This window comes from Neopsephotus bourkii, unplaced genomic scaffold (genome assembly GCF_033783945.1).
Source record: "Neopsephotus bourkii isolate Nb327-2 ecotype Australia unplaced genomic scaffold, CSIRO-AGI_Nbou_v1 NB_1767, whole genome shotgun sequence".
NCBI lineage: Eukaryota > Metazoa > Chordata > Aves > Psittaciformes > Psittacidae > Neopsephotus > Neopsephotus bourkii.
Window position 1 is genome coordinate 4,480,631 of NW_026902241.1, and position 16,576 is coordinate 4,497,206.

Consider the following 16,576-nt stretch of genomic DNA (forward strand, 5'->3'; position numbering starts at 1 on the left):
TTTGATGTTCACCTTCTTTATTAAAAACATCCCAATCTAGCAGCAGCATACTCTCAGTCAGTTTGTAGCTAATGCATGAGCCACTGGGACCAGCCAAATGCCCACCCAGCCACTTGCCCTTTACCCCTACTCAACAGGACAGAGGCTGAAAATAGAATGAAAAATCTCATCGGTCAAAATAAAGAACTTATTTTATAAGATTGCTTAACAGTTACCATCACAGCCAGAAGAGGCTCAACTTGGGGCAAATTACTTCAATTTATTGTCAATTAAAATAGATTTGAAGAGTGAAAAACAAATACAAATTTAACTGACACCTTTCTCCACAGTGGTCTACTTCCCTCAGAAATATATATTATCCCTGAGGAGATACCTTGCCTTCACACTCAACAGAAGCCTTCTACAGAGGTTTTGGGTTGTTGCACTTCTTCCAATTTCTTTGTCTGTTCCATGGCCTCCCACTAGATATCACAGCTTCTGGGCTTTCTTACCTTCCAGTTCCTGACTTGTCAGCCTCAGCATCCCACAATCTGAGCAACCAGGCAGCAATCCATTCACCTGGCTGGCAGACATAATCTTTCCACATATCTCGAAGTTTACTCATCAACCTGATGATTTCTGTCTAGAGTGACTTCTGTCACTCCCTTCTCCTGTTTCCTTCCCGAAGGAACAGATTCCTGATCAGACTCTTTCTCCTCCCTCACTTATCAATGCCATGGACCTGTCAATTTCTGCTTCCAGTTTTTCTTTTTTGACTACTAGGGTCATTACTGTAGATAAAGATTTGGGTCCCTGTCCTCAGATGTAGAGGCCCTCCTTCCTCTGAATTAACAAAACTCAACAGGCACCCATTAGTCACAGTGCTAGTAACTGATGGGTCTTATTCAGGTAGGCAACTTTTCTGTCAAGTACTGCACAAATTTAATGGCACTACATGCCTGTTCGGGCAGAGAATCCCAGGCTTTAGGAGATGATAACTGCCCTTGGAACCTACCCAAATCCTCCCACACACACTGCCACCAAGGGATTGACCACATCAGGGCATGTTTCTCTCTCAACTCACCAACAAGCTGTTTAATCTTACACCTGAGTGAAATCAGGTTCCACACCTCCAACAATGTCAGACAAGACTGAACACCTTACACTGACAATGCCTTTGTCAATATTTTAGAAAAGGTGAAGTTAAATGCCAAAACCACCATTATTGACTTGTGAAGGGAAGGCAGGTAGGAAAAAATCCATTACACTATGCATCCTGAAAGCTCTGACACCCAATGTGAAAAGGATTTTATTAGATATAGGAAAAAAAAAAACCTGACCCTGTGCACTGGGTTCACAGCAAAGAACCCAACTGTATCTTCACTGCCAAGAGTCCCAACTTTCAGGAGAGGTGACCCTACCAATGCTTAAAATTCACAGTTCTACAAGAGCCCCTAGAGCCATGTTAATGGAGACCATTAAATATTGGAAAGCCCATGGAAGTAAATATATAAATTCTCTTTAGTAAGTAAAACACATACTCCATTACTAAGTGTTTTATTGAAAAACAGCACATGCACCAATATATCCTTTCTTTCTAAAGTTCCTCATACAAACCATTGCACATAAGAGTTTGAGAAACTGTCAAATTACAAAAAAACATTTTTATTTCCAGCCATCTTATATGTCTCCTCTCCAATGATCTCAGAGTAAACTGGGGGTTTCATTTGCTTATTTCATTTGCTTTCTTTTACCCACACAGATGCTGGAAAGTCAGTTAAATGCATTGTCCTGATGTATCATCCCAAGGGATAGAGACAAGATTCATCCATCTTGCAAGATTCTGACAAAACTTAATTGATGCTTATTAAGTAATATAAAACCCAGTGGCCTGCATAAACATGATTAGACACATGATGTTGAACATCTTTCTTCCTAATCTCTTCACATCAAAACTAATTTCTGCTAAAAGAGCTATCCCATCATTTCCTTTAAGAGTACAGTTTATTACCTTAGAATAATTTTTTGTCTTTGTTACTCCAATACTTTTCTAATCACTGTTTTAATACAAAGCCATGATTAATTATTGCCTTCTTTGCCTTCGATTATCAGCCATTTTTTAAAGCTTTATTGTCCATACTTTCATAGCTAAATAAATTTTCTCACTGAATTCACTACTACAATCAGAAACTATGGATTTCTAAACATCTGCCATTCTCCCTTAGATGGGATTGGAACTTGTCCTGTCTTAATCCCAGCTTTCCTCCAGATTCATAAATTCCTTTTCCTCTTACCAACGTAATAGACTCCGACTTCCATTAGCAAGGAGACTGAACTTCTCGTTAGACCTCCAATACAAATTTGGGAATAGCTGCAGCACAAACAGGGTCCTAACTCTATGCCTGAGTCAGATCATCCCAGAAAGTCTCCAGTGTCTGATGACCCAGCCCTGGCTCACTGTAATTCCCAGTGCATCATTCCCAGATTAAATGGAAGTCAAATTTCTCAGCTCTCTTTCTGATACCTTGAATTTAGTTAAGCTAAACTTTTCCTGTCTGCTTTGATCAATAGCAATATTGAAGATAGAGTAGGAAAAGAGATATTTAGCCAGGTGTCCCTTTGTAAAGGTTTCCTCTTCACAGTGAGTCAGAGCAGAGTATGGGGTTGATACAGTGTGGCTGATAACAAACTTGTCGGTAAATGAATGTTTAGCTCATTTTTACAAAAAAAAAAATAAAAATCTTGATTTCACATTCACTCCCACTTCCCTCCATTAAAAGAATGATCTTAAAAGGCTTTGGTTTTTTGCTTAGCTGGGTACTTGTATAAGAAAAGACTAAACAGCATGTCAGAGCAGTGTTAATGCATGCCTTGGTTCCTGTTGTATACCAATGACCAAATTCATAGCACCACAGTTTCACTGCAACTTCCTTATGAATAAGTTGGCTAGATTTGCCACTTTTAAAAAATTAGGGTAATTCAAAGAAAACGTTTTTTCTTCTAGTTCTGCAAGCACATATAGAACGCATGCAAGCCCTATGATACTTTTTATTTCAATCAGCTGCTGGGCAATCCAGACAATACAAAGCAATAGCCAGCCTGTTTTACAATCTGAACATCCCACCCAGCCCTAAAAGGAGTCTTCCATATTCAATTGCCAGCACAAAACAGGGTATGTGAAAACCTATCTGAAAAACACACTGATTTCCACAGAAATTCCATTATTAGCATTTCATAGGTGAGAATTTCTGACAAAAACTTCAAAGCAATGCTGTTGGACAGATTCTTAGAGGCTTCTCAAACAATTGAACTAAACAGAGTAGCATAATGCTTGATAAAGGATTGCATTCAAGCTTTCAAGCTGAAATGTTCCACATATCATGGAGTATGGGATTGAGTAAATGGCCTAATAGGAAATTAAGTTTTGCACCACCAATGTACCTAGGTTTTGTGCTTAATGTAGGAGACAGTTTTCCTTTGGCTCTATGTATGGACAGTGACAAGAGAGAGCACCAAAAATCAGGTGAGCAATAAACACCACTACGGGGTGACAATACAAGAAGGCGGTACAACATTGCTGAAAGCTACAAGGCATTTACAAAAAGACCATGGATGCTTTTACCCAGACCAATCTTGTTATAGCTCATTTCTTCTGTTCACTGAAAAATCATGCTTAGTACATGTCAGTCCTGAAACATTCCATTATTCATTTCAGATTATGTGTATTGAATGATGCAGATGCACATGCACAAGTCTAGAACATAATACTAGTCTCAATATTGCCTTACTGTTTTTATTTTAGTGCTGATGATTTTCCATATGTGCTACATCTTATCTACACAGCCTTCTAGAGATACAGCTTCTGTTCCAAATAGACTGCAGTCCAAAACTGGAACAAAAACAAACGATGAAAGGAGAGCCATTGATTGCTTTTAAATAATTACTTAGGCCAGATTAGCTTTCTGACTACTAAAAGTCATAATTGTGGAGTTTGAGGAACAATACAATCAGGGAAGGACCAATATTATAGCACAGAGCAAAAGGAGAGCATCCCAGTGGTGACAATGTCAGACACAAAGACTTTAGGGAAAAAAAAAAAAAAAGGACAAAAGGAAGTCCAATAGATCAGAATGGCAACAGAATTAAAAGGCAACAGAAGCTAAGTAGGCATGGAAACAATAGTCAATGGCTTTGAAGGAATGGTGTTTAAGAAATAAATAAGGAAGAGTAAATAGAAGGATTAAAAAAAGTATTATCAATCTATCAGAGAAGACAAATTGTCGTTTAAACAATATTCATCAAAAATACAGGCAAAGACATTGCAAAAATTAAAGTGAAAGTCAAAAAAGCCTCAAAATATGAACCATCACAAAAATGGAAATGTGGATATACTATATGTGATAGAATTAAAATGACCATATTTCAGTGAATATCTACAAAAATAAACTCCAGAACTAAAAAGCAACCATTCTCATAAAGACAGCCTTTGACTGTTAAATACACATCTGCACTGTTATTCTGGTAATATAAAAACACACTTATATACTGACTTGGCCATCAGCAAGTCTGATGTTTTAAAAAACAAACAAGTCTGCATAACATCAGTGCTTTGGCTTTCAACAGCAAAGATCAGAACAAACTGTACAACTGAAAATGCCAAGTTGCAATCAAAAGTTCAAGTAAACAAAACCATTCAATAATTCGGGGTTTCAAATAACCAGGAGTTAGTGAAACACATGAAATTGTCTCACACATCACACTTCCAGATCACATTCTGAAACCAGAATTCTTCAATTCCTACTTTGGTTCTAAAATCTGTGTATGAAACATTTCCCTAGATTGTGCAAAAAAACCCTAATGCCATACATCCATATTAAAGTGTTAGGAATTAACATTTACTTCAGCAAAAGTCAACACCACTGATTAAGTTGGCACACATCTTCACATCCATTTCCCAAGATCTGCTGTACCACCTTTCCACTTCTTTTCATTCATTAGGCAAGTGAATATGGAAATTACAGGCAGCTTGAGTGGCATGGTTCTGGAATGAAAGGACTGCTTGCAAGACAAGAGGAAGAGGACAGGCAGAGAAGTCATACTCAGAGCCTTACCTTCCAATCAGCAGGAACTCCCCAAGCACTCCAAGGCGCCTCATGGCAATGAGGATCCCCCTCACTGTCATTCCCTCGCAGAAGCAAACCACCACTCTAGCCTTGGGTAACCTTTCACGCAGCTTGCGGAGCAGGCGATCAAAGCTCTTTTCGCCAGCATTGCTGTAGATCTTGTCAGAGTGAGCAATGCAGAGACCCTCTTGGGCAGCCAGCTCTTTGAAGGCTTCCATTCCACTTTCCCCATAATTTCCTGTTCAAAAAAATAAACTTTTATTATACCAGGCATTTGTCCAGTTAAGGGGGACATTCACAGAAAGAAGAGCAAAGGAGACCCACTAAAGTGAACATACTGAGTTCAGTGGAGCAACACCCATGTATCAGGAGGTCTCAGTAGACCTGGAGACTGCAAGTTACATTGATTTACCAGTGGGTATTAAAAGCAAACAAGGGATGGATAGGTAGAAAAGGGGACAAGGACAGCTCAGACAGTGAGAATTAAGTCTTACTAACATTCCTATGCCAAAATCATAGTTGAGCTAGTACAGGAAAACGGTCACAGTAAAGAAAAAAAAAACTGTTTCATTCCAAGCTGTCCTGTACCACATGAAGCCTCTGCTCATAAAAATGAAACAAAAATGGATGTAAATTTAACATACACTGGTCTGGTACCATTTTAAAAGCTACTTACACTAATTTGACTGACCAGCATTCACAACAGTTAAGAATTCAGGCTTCATTATTCTCTTGGAATAAAAGACTATCTGTAAGAACTTCAGAAATAACTCTTCCAGATAAAGAAATATTTTAACTTCATGGCTCAAACAATACTAAAACTGATTCTCAAATTCTTTTCTCTGCTTACATTCAGGAAGTTAAACCACCAGCTTTACAAAAAACCTCAAACTGACTTCAGCTATGGAGTCAGGTGAAGTCTCCATGGTTCTTTTTTAATATTTTATGCCTGCCATGAGCACAGGATTGATGATGAATATCAATCAGGCAAGAGGAGCAGATGGATTACAAGTAAGCATCTATTAAAAGCAACAAGAAATGGTTCAGAAAGAGAAGCATTAATTTTATGCTATCCACACCTGTAATGTTTGCCTAATTTATTGAGGGAATAGCCTCAGATATGCTGATCACTTTTAGACTCAAGCCTTTGCAAGCAAGGCGTTACTGAAGAGGTCCATCTTCCCCCTCTGCAGAGGCAGCTTGAGATAGCGGATTGCAAAGAAGACGACTTCTGAATCACCCTAAATTCCTCCCCCCCCCAAAAAAAAAAAAAATATCCAGTTGCTCAAAAGCTTCAGCTACCAGAGAGAAAATTCAGCAACAGACAACTTGGGCATTTATTGTAAATCCAGTAAAAGGAAGTACAGTTTTCCAGGTATGTGCATCATTTGCCACAGATCAAACTATGATAGCCATAGTCATACTAGAATGCAGCCAAACCTGCCCCGTATAGTGTCAAACACAAAACTCAAGTTCCTCAGCCTTTTGCACTGAGCTGCCCTAGATTCTCACAAACTTACAGCACAGCAAAACAGCCTCTATTCCAGTCTGTGACTCAACACCAGATACAGCAATCAGGTTAGTCTGCTTTTTAGTCTGAGTTAGACATACGCTAGACTGGGAGCAATGCCATAGACCCACATGGATTCATGGAAGGGAAAAGAGAGGAAGAGCTGTGCCTAGTGTGAACACAAAATCCAACAGCCCCCACTGTGGGCTCAGAGCTGCAGTCCCATTCATGACCCTGTACTTGGGTAAATTATGTGGTCTCATATAGGGCTTTTCATATGCTGAGAAGGATGCAGATAGAGACATTTCCACATATTTATAGGCCATAACCTGCAGTCACCAAGGGATTTACCCCAGGACCTGAAGACGGACAGTTTGAGCTGTACTGCTTTTATGACTTGCCTTAAGTCCCAGATTTAGGCAAGACAACCTCATTGCTGATTTGCCCTTACCAAACATCTTACGCTTTGGAAGGAAATTAGGATATATTTCCCAATTTTATGGGGAACTTTGTTCAAGATAGACTTATCTGAAACCAGTAATATTATTCTTAAAGTCTTACGTAACATGAGCAGGGAGAACTAAAGAGCATCTTAGTAGATGTTTAGGCAATACATATTAGAAAAAAAATGTAGTAGGACTCCTACCAAAATACTAAGGTAGGATGGGATTTTCTCATACAACGGTACAGCACTAGCTCTACTGTAAGTCAAGCTCATGAGTTCAAGAAATAAAAGATTAAATTCACTTAGAACGATTTTTCTCAGCTTTAATTTTGATGGAATAACAGTTATCTCAAACATAGTCACACCTATACTAACTTTACAACAGCCTACCAAAATATATGATGAGAGAATAAAATTGTTGCCTATAGATCCTGTGTGATAAAGAGCCTAGAAGGAAAAAAAGCTAACTAAGATCAAGATTAACATGAGACAAACAAAAAAAACAAGGCAGAAACAATTGTCGGAAACAATCTGAAGCTGAAAATGAAAGCTTTCTAACCCTTTTATGAAAGTAGTAGAACAGCTTTCCAATACTAGCACAGAAAAAAGAGATCTGATGCCTCGCTAGAGCTTGCTCAGCTCACAGTGGCATTATGTAACATAGACATCTGACAGAGAGAGACAACTCTTGACAAGCCAGGAGGTCCTCTCAAAGTCCATTTATTTGCCACACTCCCAAAGTGGGACAGCACACTGCACACCTCCCTCCCTGCAGGGGAAAGGCTACAGCAGAAAACAAACATGACAGAAATATTGTTCAACACATGCAGCTACCAGGGCATGTGCAATGTAACAGCATACATAGAATAGGAAACACTAATTAATTCTGTGCAACAGCCAAGAACATATCCATCTGTACCAGCTTGGTGGGTACATCCATTTCAATCCATATGCATGCAATAGCTGAGAGGGGAAGTGTGTAATGGAAGAAATCTACACAAGGTGGTAGTCGGTGAAGAGCTACAACAGGGCCATGGGCTGAGGACCACTTTTCCTTTGAAATAACCATTGAAGAAAAGATTCAATCTCAGCTGCAACCATTTTTTGTTACAAGGATCAGCTGTGAAAAGCAGGATTATTTGTTATTGTGAGGCTACTAATAACTGATGTTTGTTATGACTACTAAAATACTTTGAGCCCCACAATACTGTGCTAATTTTTAATGATTTTTCTTTTATTAGTTCTGTTCAACTTGCACCGTATTCAGAGAACCAGACATTTTCATTACATACTTCAAGCATAGTCTGTACAGCAGTATTAAGGTAAATTCTAACCGTTGTCATGGGTGTAAGTTCACTAAGAGGATTTTTATGACACTGCTCTCTGTGCCAAAGACAGCTCTACTTCACCACTGTGAAAGTCCTAGAGAAGGCCATTCCTGAGAGGGATTCACATATCTAAAGATGCTGGTGAGACCTACATATTGCAGGAATTATTCCCACTCTTCGCATTCTATGCATTAAATATCTTAATGAAAACATCAGGACACTGTAGTTAAGATCAAATATGTTATCTTGATCAACAAATTGATTACAAATCCTGATTACAAATTTCCCCCCATTCTCTTAATCATGAGAACCATTTCTTTTTCTGTTATGACATGAAGCAGAAATGTAACCTCAGCAATGAGGTATTTATGAGAACACTGGAGATTGTCATCTTAATGGATGCACAGAGTGTGGGTCTTCTCAAATCACATGACAGAAGGTACTGTTATAACCAAAACAGCATGCTGCACATAAATCCGTGTCTGATTTCATTCAAAGATGGATGAGTGGAGCAGCATAAGGAAATACAAATCATTCAAATCTGTGCTGCAGAGAACATTCCCTTAAAATATAGGCTAGCACCTGTTAAAAAGAAAACCTTAAAGAGAAAGAAAACTATAGAGAAGAAAGACAAAGTGGTTTTTCCCACTCTGTTTTCAGTGTCAGCAGAAAATATCAACTAGTTTTTGATAAACCCCTTTAAAGACACACACACAAAGCCAACAACAACCCACAGCAGAGGGTTGTGCCTAGAAGAATGTTCTTAAGTATCAAAAGACAAGGAGCAAGAGATAATTCACCAACTTCTTCCATAAGCAATATCTTCAGGTGAGGTCACCTATTCTTTGCCATTAGGGGCTTATTTGCTGCATTTATTCCTCTAGACAGCAGCACTAACCACAACCTAAACAACAGGTGAACACACAAAAAACATATACCCTGCAAATATATAGCAAAGGAATCGCACCAGTAAGACAACAAAAATCTGTCTTCACTGCAGTGTACTACAGAGGCAAGTCATACTGCAGTAAGGTCCCCTTTTCACAAATAAAAAGTGAGAAACTATTCAGTGTTCTCTTCTTTCCTCTCTCAACATTATGATCTGTTTATTCACCTCTCCCAGGCTTATAGATATGTTTCTGGAGGTATGAAATTTGTTTCAGTGTTCGCTATTGATTCACATCTCTTCCTCAGCTACTTAAATGTTTTTTGGTGTAAAGAAAGTAAGAGGTGAACAGGAGGACCACATGTCATAACAGCAAGGAGTAATTACTCAAAAGCTTCTTTAGAGCAAAGGCATATTATTTGGGAAGGGCAAAGCAAGGACATGATCCAACTATTAAGATACTTCCTGGCATGTTTCAATAACTAATTTGTAAAAAATAGCAATAATGTTAAATATGACAGTAACTGTACAGTTATCAAATACAAGTCTGGGAAGACTGGATGGTTTTGGACCACAGAGCAGAAGAAACAAAAAATTGAAAAAGAAAGAAAAATGGCAAGAAAGAATGGTAGCTTTCTTTCCTATAATATCCTACTTTTCCCTATGCCACAAGGCCATCTTCACATCGGGACAGTTAATAAAAAATTATTACCTCATTTTAATGTATGTTTTAATAGATAAAACATACTAGTCACATGCATAATCTTAGTCCATTGCAAACTAAACTTAAGAAGTTCACCCATCAGATTTAAACTCATATGCTAGTAGTAGATTGGGAGCACATACATAATCAGCTAATGCGTCCCAGATAACAAGCAGTCACTGTCTCAATTTTGGTAATTTCACCATTCACATTCATTGGTCCACACATTTGATTGGAAGAGCTAAAAATGAAAGCCAAAGCCCATGTTTACTCCTTGAATGTAGCAGCCTGACAAAAAAAAATAGAAGCTGTAGAAATGGATCTGCCCATGTGTGTTACTTTGATATATCCCAAGCATAAACACTATACTCATAGAAAGCAGTTCTGTTGGCACACAGCTTCCAGGACCATTGAACTGCCACCATTCCTCCTCCGCCAGACTTTTCTATCAGTGGGGAAAAATGAAAAGATCAAACACTTCCATATTTCCCTAGAATATTTTTCTCAAGGCTGAAGTTACACTGATATCAGGAACATTTTACCAGTTATACCAAAGAGTATTTGTTTCCTTTTTCAAGGAACCCTCTTCACTTAATGTTGACTTTATCACCTAAAACCCTTTACTACATACTTTCTTTTCAAAGCTCAGATAGCTCACTCAACATAATTTTGTTTTTTTCACTCCGTATATATCACTTCTGGTGTTTTATAAGGCACAACTTCAAATCAGACAAGTTAGACTATAAGAGCCCTCACAAACTCTACAGGACTGACCATTGCACAATAAGAACTCTACACAGACATGGGATCTATTTCCATTATCAGTCAGGACAAAACAGAAGAAAAAATACAAAAAAGGAAAACTTTGGTTTTCCCAGTCTAACTGGGAAAGGAAAATTCTACCTCTTATCTTAATGGAAGTAGTCTGCAGATAAATAAGCAAAAGAAAAATTTCCTTTACAGGGGATGCTGAAGTAGCTATTTCAATTTCCCAAAGTACAGTGGCTGTAAAGAAGAGAGAAACAAATCTTACCAACATTGATCCCTAAGGACAGTCTAATAGAGGTTGAACATCAAAGGTACCCACAACAGGCATTCCTCTCCTGGAAACCAGCTAGATTGTTCACTGCTCCCAATCACTTGGATCAGGCCCAGCCACCCAGTAATTCAGTTCTAAAGCTGCTTTCAGCCTGCTGTTTTTAATTACTTGTAGGTCATCACAGACCTCCTCAGTACCACCTGCATGTCTCCCAGGCAAGCTCATGGCTCTGTGCAAGCATTTCCCTTCTATTTTCCCTTGCTATTTTGCTTCGCTGGAAAGATTTTGCATTGACTAGAGGCCTCACTGTCCTTTAATTATGAAGAGCGCAACTCACTATTAGAAAGTAAAATAGCACTGTAAACACTCCCATCTTTTAAACTTTTCTTTCAAAGCTAAATTTTCTGTGCTCTCCAGAGATTTCCAAGCAACTGCACTCCAGCCTTATGAACACCACAGGAATGTGTTAAATGAATTAACTGAGTCATCCTTAGTACACATCACAGACCTCTGCCATCTGTGCTTACAGCCTATTTTCTTCAGAACTTAAAGCCCTTCTAGAAATGCAGAAAGCATGCTGTTGAGACAAGGCTAGTCTTTTATTTTCTGAATTGAGTAAAACTGAGTACAAGGGAAAAACAGAAAAATAAAGGGTGAATTTAGGTGATGTTATAGTCAGTAAACAATACACTATTCCTACCATAATCCAACTTTCCAGAAAAATTATATTTCAAATAAGAAAATCTACATTATTTTATTAAATGCTAGCTTACTTTTTGTCAATAATTACAAAGTATACATATGTTGCTAACAACTCACCACAGCAATGTATTACCTCAGTAAAGAAGACACAAACAAAAGTTCCTGTGTGTTGTACTCTAGGTTACCCTGCTCTTGCAGGGGGGTTGAACCAGATGATCTCTTGAGGTCCCTTCCAAGGCTTGGGATTCTGTAAAATTCTGCTCCTGAATAAAATGGTTATATTTAAGCCTTCATCCTGATTAAAGCAGGTGCATCATCTTGAATCACTAATTGATATTCTTCTCAGAACTACAAGCACAGGTGAAGTCAGTCCTGAAGTAATGAGAGAATTAGTGCTAAATGACACTTCCCTAATGAAATGTCAAAATGTGTTTTTTATGCCAAAGTTGTTTTCCTAAATGTATTCAAAGACTACACCCAGTGCTTATTTATTATGTGTCTAAACAATGAGGTTTAGACTTTTATATTCTAATGGAACAATTTCAGCTCCATCCCTGCCTTATCTACAGTACTCGTAACAAATTTACTTGCTGAACTTTGTCTTTCTGTTCATGACTTATCAGTAAGGAGCTTCTGTTTTCCTTCAGAATGTATTAAAAATACTCTAGTGATGTCTAACATTAACTGTGGGCTAGTTGTCTTAGGTGGCATTGGTTGAACGAAATGTCACAGATTTTTTTTGTGTTTCTTGATGAGGCTGGAAAAACTAAACATAGAATAAAGTTTCGATATTCCTAGATGTAATCTCTGGGTCTTTTTAAACATGCTATAAATATTACAGTTGGTAAAATCACTTACAAAAACAGTTACAAATAATACCCAGAAAGGACATCAAAGTAGGAGAACAATAGTCTCCTTTTTTTTAATATGACCAGGCATTTCAAAAAGAATGAGCACATGCTCACTTCTGCTCATGCTTTGGCAATTATGCAACTAGGTTAGCTCACATTCCAAGAACAAGATTTAAAACATCCTGAGCCAACCTCGAGCAATCAGAAATCTTGTACACAATTACTGTACTATGAATGAAGGTTTGAACACAATGGAATGGGTGGAAATTTAAAAACATATTTCTGCTGGTTGTCTGGTTTCTGAACCTAAGGGCACAGCATGATCAATTTCTGACCTTTCCCTATGATTCTCAGAGTTAAAAATGGCTATTTCATTTTTGTGAACCAAGATACTTATAAACCATGTTTTCACAAACTGGGATTTACAGGACAAGGTACTATGCAATACTCCATAAAGAGTCAGCAAGACTATGAATACTTCCCAATAACCTACATGATTAACAGCTTTAGGAAGTACCTGTAAAGTATATTAGAAACTAGATTGCTTTTTAAGGTGCATTTTCTACTCATTTTCTCATTAGAGAGAAATTAGTGTTCAGACCTATTCCCACGGAAGTACTTGATATCAGTGACTAATTTTTTTAAAGGCTAAATAAACTATTACAGTTTATCCTTACACTCTGTTAATACACACCACTGAAATAACTATCCAAAAAACTACTGACCTGAACTATAACACCAGAGCTAAATCTTCATGGTCCTTAAGGCAATTTTGGCTTGTATATGATTTTTAGACACCACTACTTTATTGAGCCATAGCTCTATATGTGAATTATATCGGTTTGTAATAATATCTAAGTAATAAATCTTAATCTTCTGTCTAAACCACTACAGCTAATCCTAACCTATCCATCACCAGAGAAACTGTCCATCTAAATAGAATAAATTTATGGGGTTTTTTGCAAATGAGAAAATAGACTTCTTGATGTACGCTTCATCAATATCCATGGATATCATAATCTTACTATTCAGAAGTAAAATGTGTGATTGTAGAAAGAATTGTCTTTCAATTTAAATCTGCTTAAGAAAGACAGTGGCTTGTTTGCCTACATTTTGATGAGAATAAGTATAATTTCTTATACCCTTACTCTCAGTCTACTTTTGATTTTTACTATTATGACCAATCATTTGCAATCTATTATCTCATCACAGCTGGCAGAAACACAGAATACTATATGAAACAATTCTGCCCCTTGGATTTATACAAGAAGAAAAAAAGCAACAAATGTTTAGATGCTGAATCTGAAATCTATAGATAAGAAGCAAACCCACACTTTTAACAACTTAAGAACAAGGCCTGGGAGAAGAGAACTGGAACGCATAAGCAAAAGTAAAGCTTATCTAAATAGAAATGTTTCATTTTTACAGAATCAACATTTTCAAAAATGTTGAAATTAGTTTTATAAATATTTTTCAGTAACAGCCCCCCTCCAAGGAGCATTCAGTCAAAATATTTCCAATCACCCCAAAGCTGAAGTCCCAGTTCTGCAAACACTGTCACAGATGGTGACTTGACTACGCACAGTGATGCTTTAAAAGACTTAGAGCAGAAAAGTTAAATACATAGCACAAGTTTTTTGTAGGATTTGAGACTCATAGAAATAAATTCAAAATAAAACAAACAAAAAGATCCTAATTTTGAATTGTCCTCTCAGCAATAAAGTTGAGGTGAGATATTCATGTTGGCATTTCCAATTGAGCTCATAACCTCAAGTATTAACACAATATAAATGTTTGAATTACACAATGTTAAAAGGCGTATCCGATGCTGGTTGGTGAAACATTTGAAATACATTTCCCCACAGGCTACATTTCTGGAGATGAAAAGGTAACTTAAAGATGAGAATCCAGGTTGAGCTAATATAGGCAATTAATGTAAAAGATGGATCACCACAAGCAAAGAACGAACTATTAATTTACTTTGCGTAGTTCCCACAGAGGTAATATAAATGAGTGAACGTCAGAAGGGAAGAAAGGCTAAATGCAAGTAGGACACAGTGATAAGCCTGGAAACATAAGATATTGTAAAGCACTTAAGAATTCATCTTCCCTGAATTGCTATATAAGCTGCAGAAGCACGAACTTGGACTGAGCACAAGCATTATAGAGTTAGCCAAGCCTACAAAGAGCAGAACTGTCACAACTGTCACAAAACTATCTCACAAAACAGTTAGCAGCTGTTATCTGACCTCACGAGCCAGGGCTGACCTCCTCCATCCACCACTGTGTTACACACTGACCAAGAAGTGTGGCAGTTTGCATCTGTAGAGCTTTGCCAGGCTGCACCCAAAAAACAACACCCAAGGAAAACTAAAAAAAGTCCTCCCGCAGCCACACCTCCACCCAGGAGAGCTTGCAAATCACATCCTGCACCCTCTGGACCATACGGGGGAGGCCTTACGAGGGAGAGACCCTTGCAGCACTCCTGATGTGGTTCTTCACGCATCGTGCATCCCTGGGGAGATCTGTGCAATGCTGCTATATTAAGCATATCCAAACCTGTAAAACAGTTTGTTGGAGGGAGAAGAGGAGGACCCTTTGCTGGGTTAAGAAACAGAATAATTCTTAGAGAAAGAATAAAAGATTGGGGTTTTTTTCATACATTCCAACTTGCTTTCTCCACACCCACAGCCCTGTGGCTTACTGAGAAATGACATCTGGGTGCTCACAAGTTGTACAGTCATCCAGAAGGTCCCAGCAGTCCCCTGTTCCCAGCTCGAAACAATCTGAACCCAAGCTTGTCATCCCAGCTTGGCTTCAGCTGCTCAGTCCCCAAATAAACACTCCTGGAAAGATGTGCTGGGGGAAGGGAACTGGCTTCTGTCGAAGGGTAATGAAATACCCACAGCCTCCTGCAAGCACCAGGGAATACGAGCACAGCCTTGCTTTCTCCCACCTCCCTATATTGGGCACATCCAAATACAGCAGCTACTAAGGACAAGACAGCTATGCTTATACAGTTTGCTGTGTACGAGCTCCCCAGGAACATTGTAATTAACTGCTGTCAAAGCAAGCTGTGAGATGGCAGGCTGTGTGGAACACTTGGGTGGCCTACCCGCCTCGGCTTCGGCACTTTGCTGTCAGCACAGAAGCGAGGCTTTCGGCCTCAAAAGCAGCCAAAGGGTGGCATTGACATGCCTGGCTCTGATCTCACAGCTGTGGAAAATGCGTCTGCAGCTGTGCATGAGAGCAGAGGTGCTCAGGGACTGGGCAAATCCCACTTACATGCCAGAGGAATTAGACAGTGAAGAAACCATTTAGCTGTTTCATTATCAGCAGGATTTCTCTGTTTCTAAAACACTGCTGTGTTTTTCACCATCTATGTGTTCAATAAACAGCAAACAGTTTTGTTATTTAAAATATGGTCTGAAGGCAAATTTTTCTGTATCTCCTTTGAAAACGTTTGGAGCCTCAGAAGGTAATACTGAAATTAGCCACTGCTCATTTTCTTTGGTGCCATCAGCTCAAGACTTCCTGCTTGCACAGACGAAATATCAAGGGGAAGGGAGTGAAAAAGACTACTAGTGATAAATAAAATCATATACAAACTGTTGCCACAGATTTCAGCATATTGCTTTTATGGATTCAGCTCAAATCCCCCCAGGATGCTTACCCAGAGGAGTAAGGGGGTAAGAAGGCCCCTCATGTAAGCAATATTCACAGCTTCCATGGGCAAAGCAACTTGTTCCAAGCTGTTACTTTCCCATATGAACAAAGAGTAAAAGGTGCTCGCCAAGGGCTGTCTGGCCCTGACTTTATTCTGTTAATGTGATGGCCTCTTCCACCATCACTGCAGCCCCACATAAGGCAAAGGGTAGTGATTTTGATGTATTTTAGAGGGAGAATACAAATGCAGAAGGCAGGCTGCTTTTGAAATGTCAGCCTGATGACAGGAATTACTGGCACGACTGTTAGCAAGCCCATTCCTGCAAAATCTTTGGCAACAAAAA

At 38.6% G+C, this 16,576-nt stretch overlaps 1 protein-coding gene across 8 annotated transcripts in view; it reads right to left on the reverse strand.

Annotated features, from left to right (window-relative positions):
- GRM1 (glutamate metabotropic receptor 1) overlaps positions 1–16,576 on the reverse strand; it is a 177,275-nt gene that overhangs the window by 132,987 nt on the left and 27,712 nt on the right. For all 8 annotated transcript variants that reach the window (XM_061378723.1, XM_061378722.1, XM_061378725.1 and 5 more), the window contains exon 3: positions 5,091–5,340. In XM_061378723.1, the coding sequence (XP_061234707.1) occupies positions 5,091–5,340 (250 nt within the window). The remainder of the gene's footprint in view (positions 1–5,090; positions 5,341–16,576) is intronic.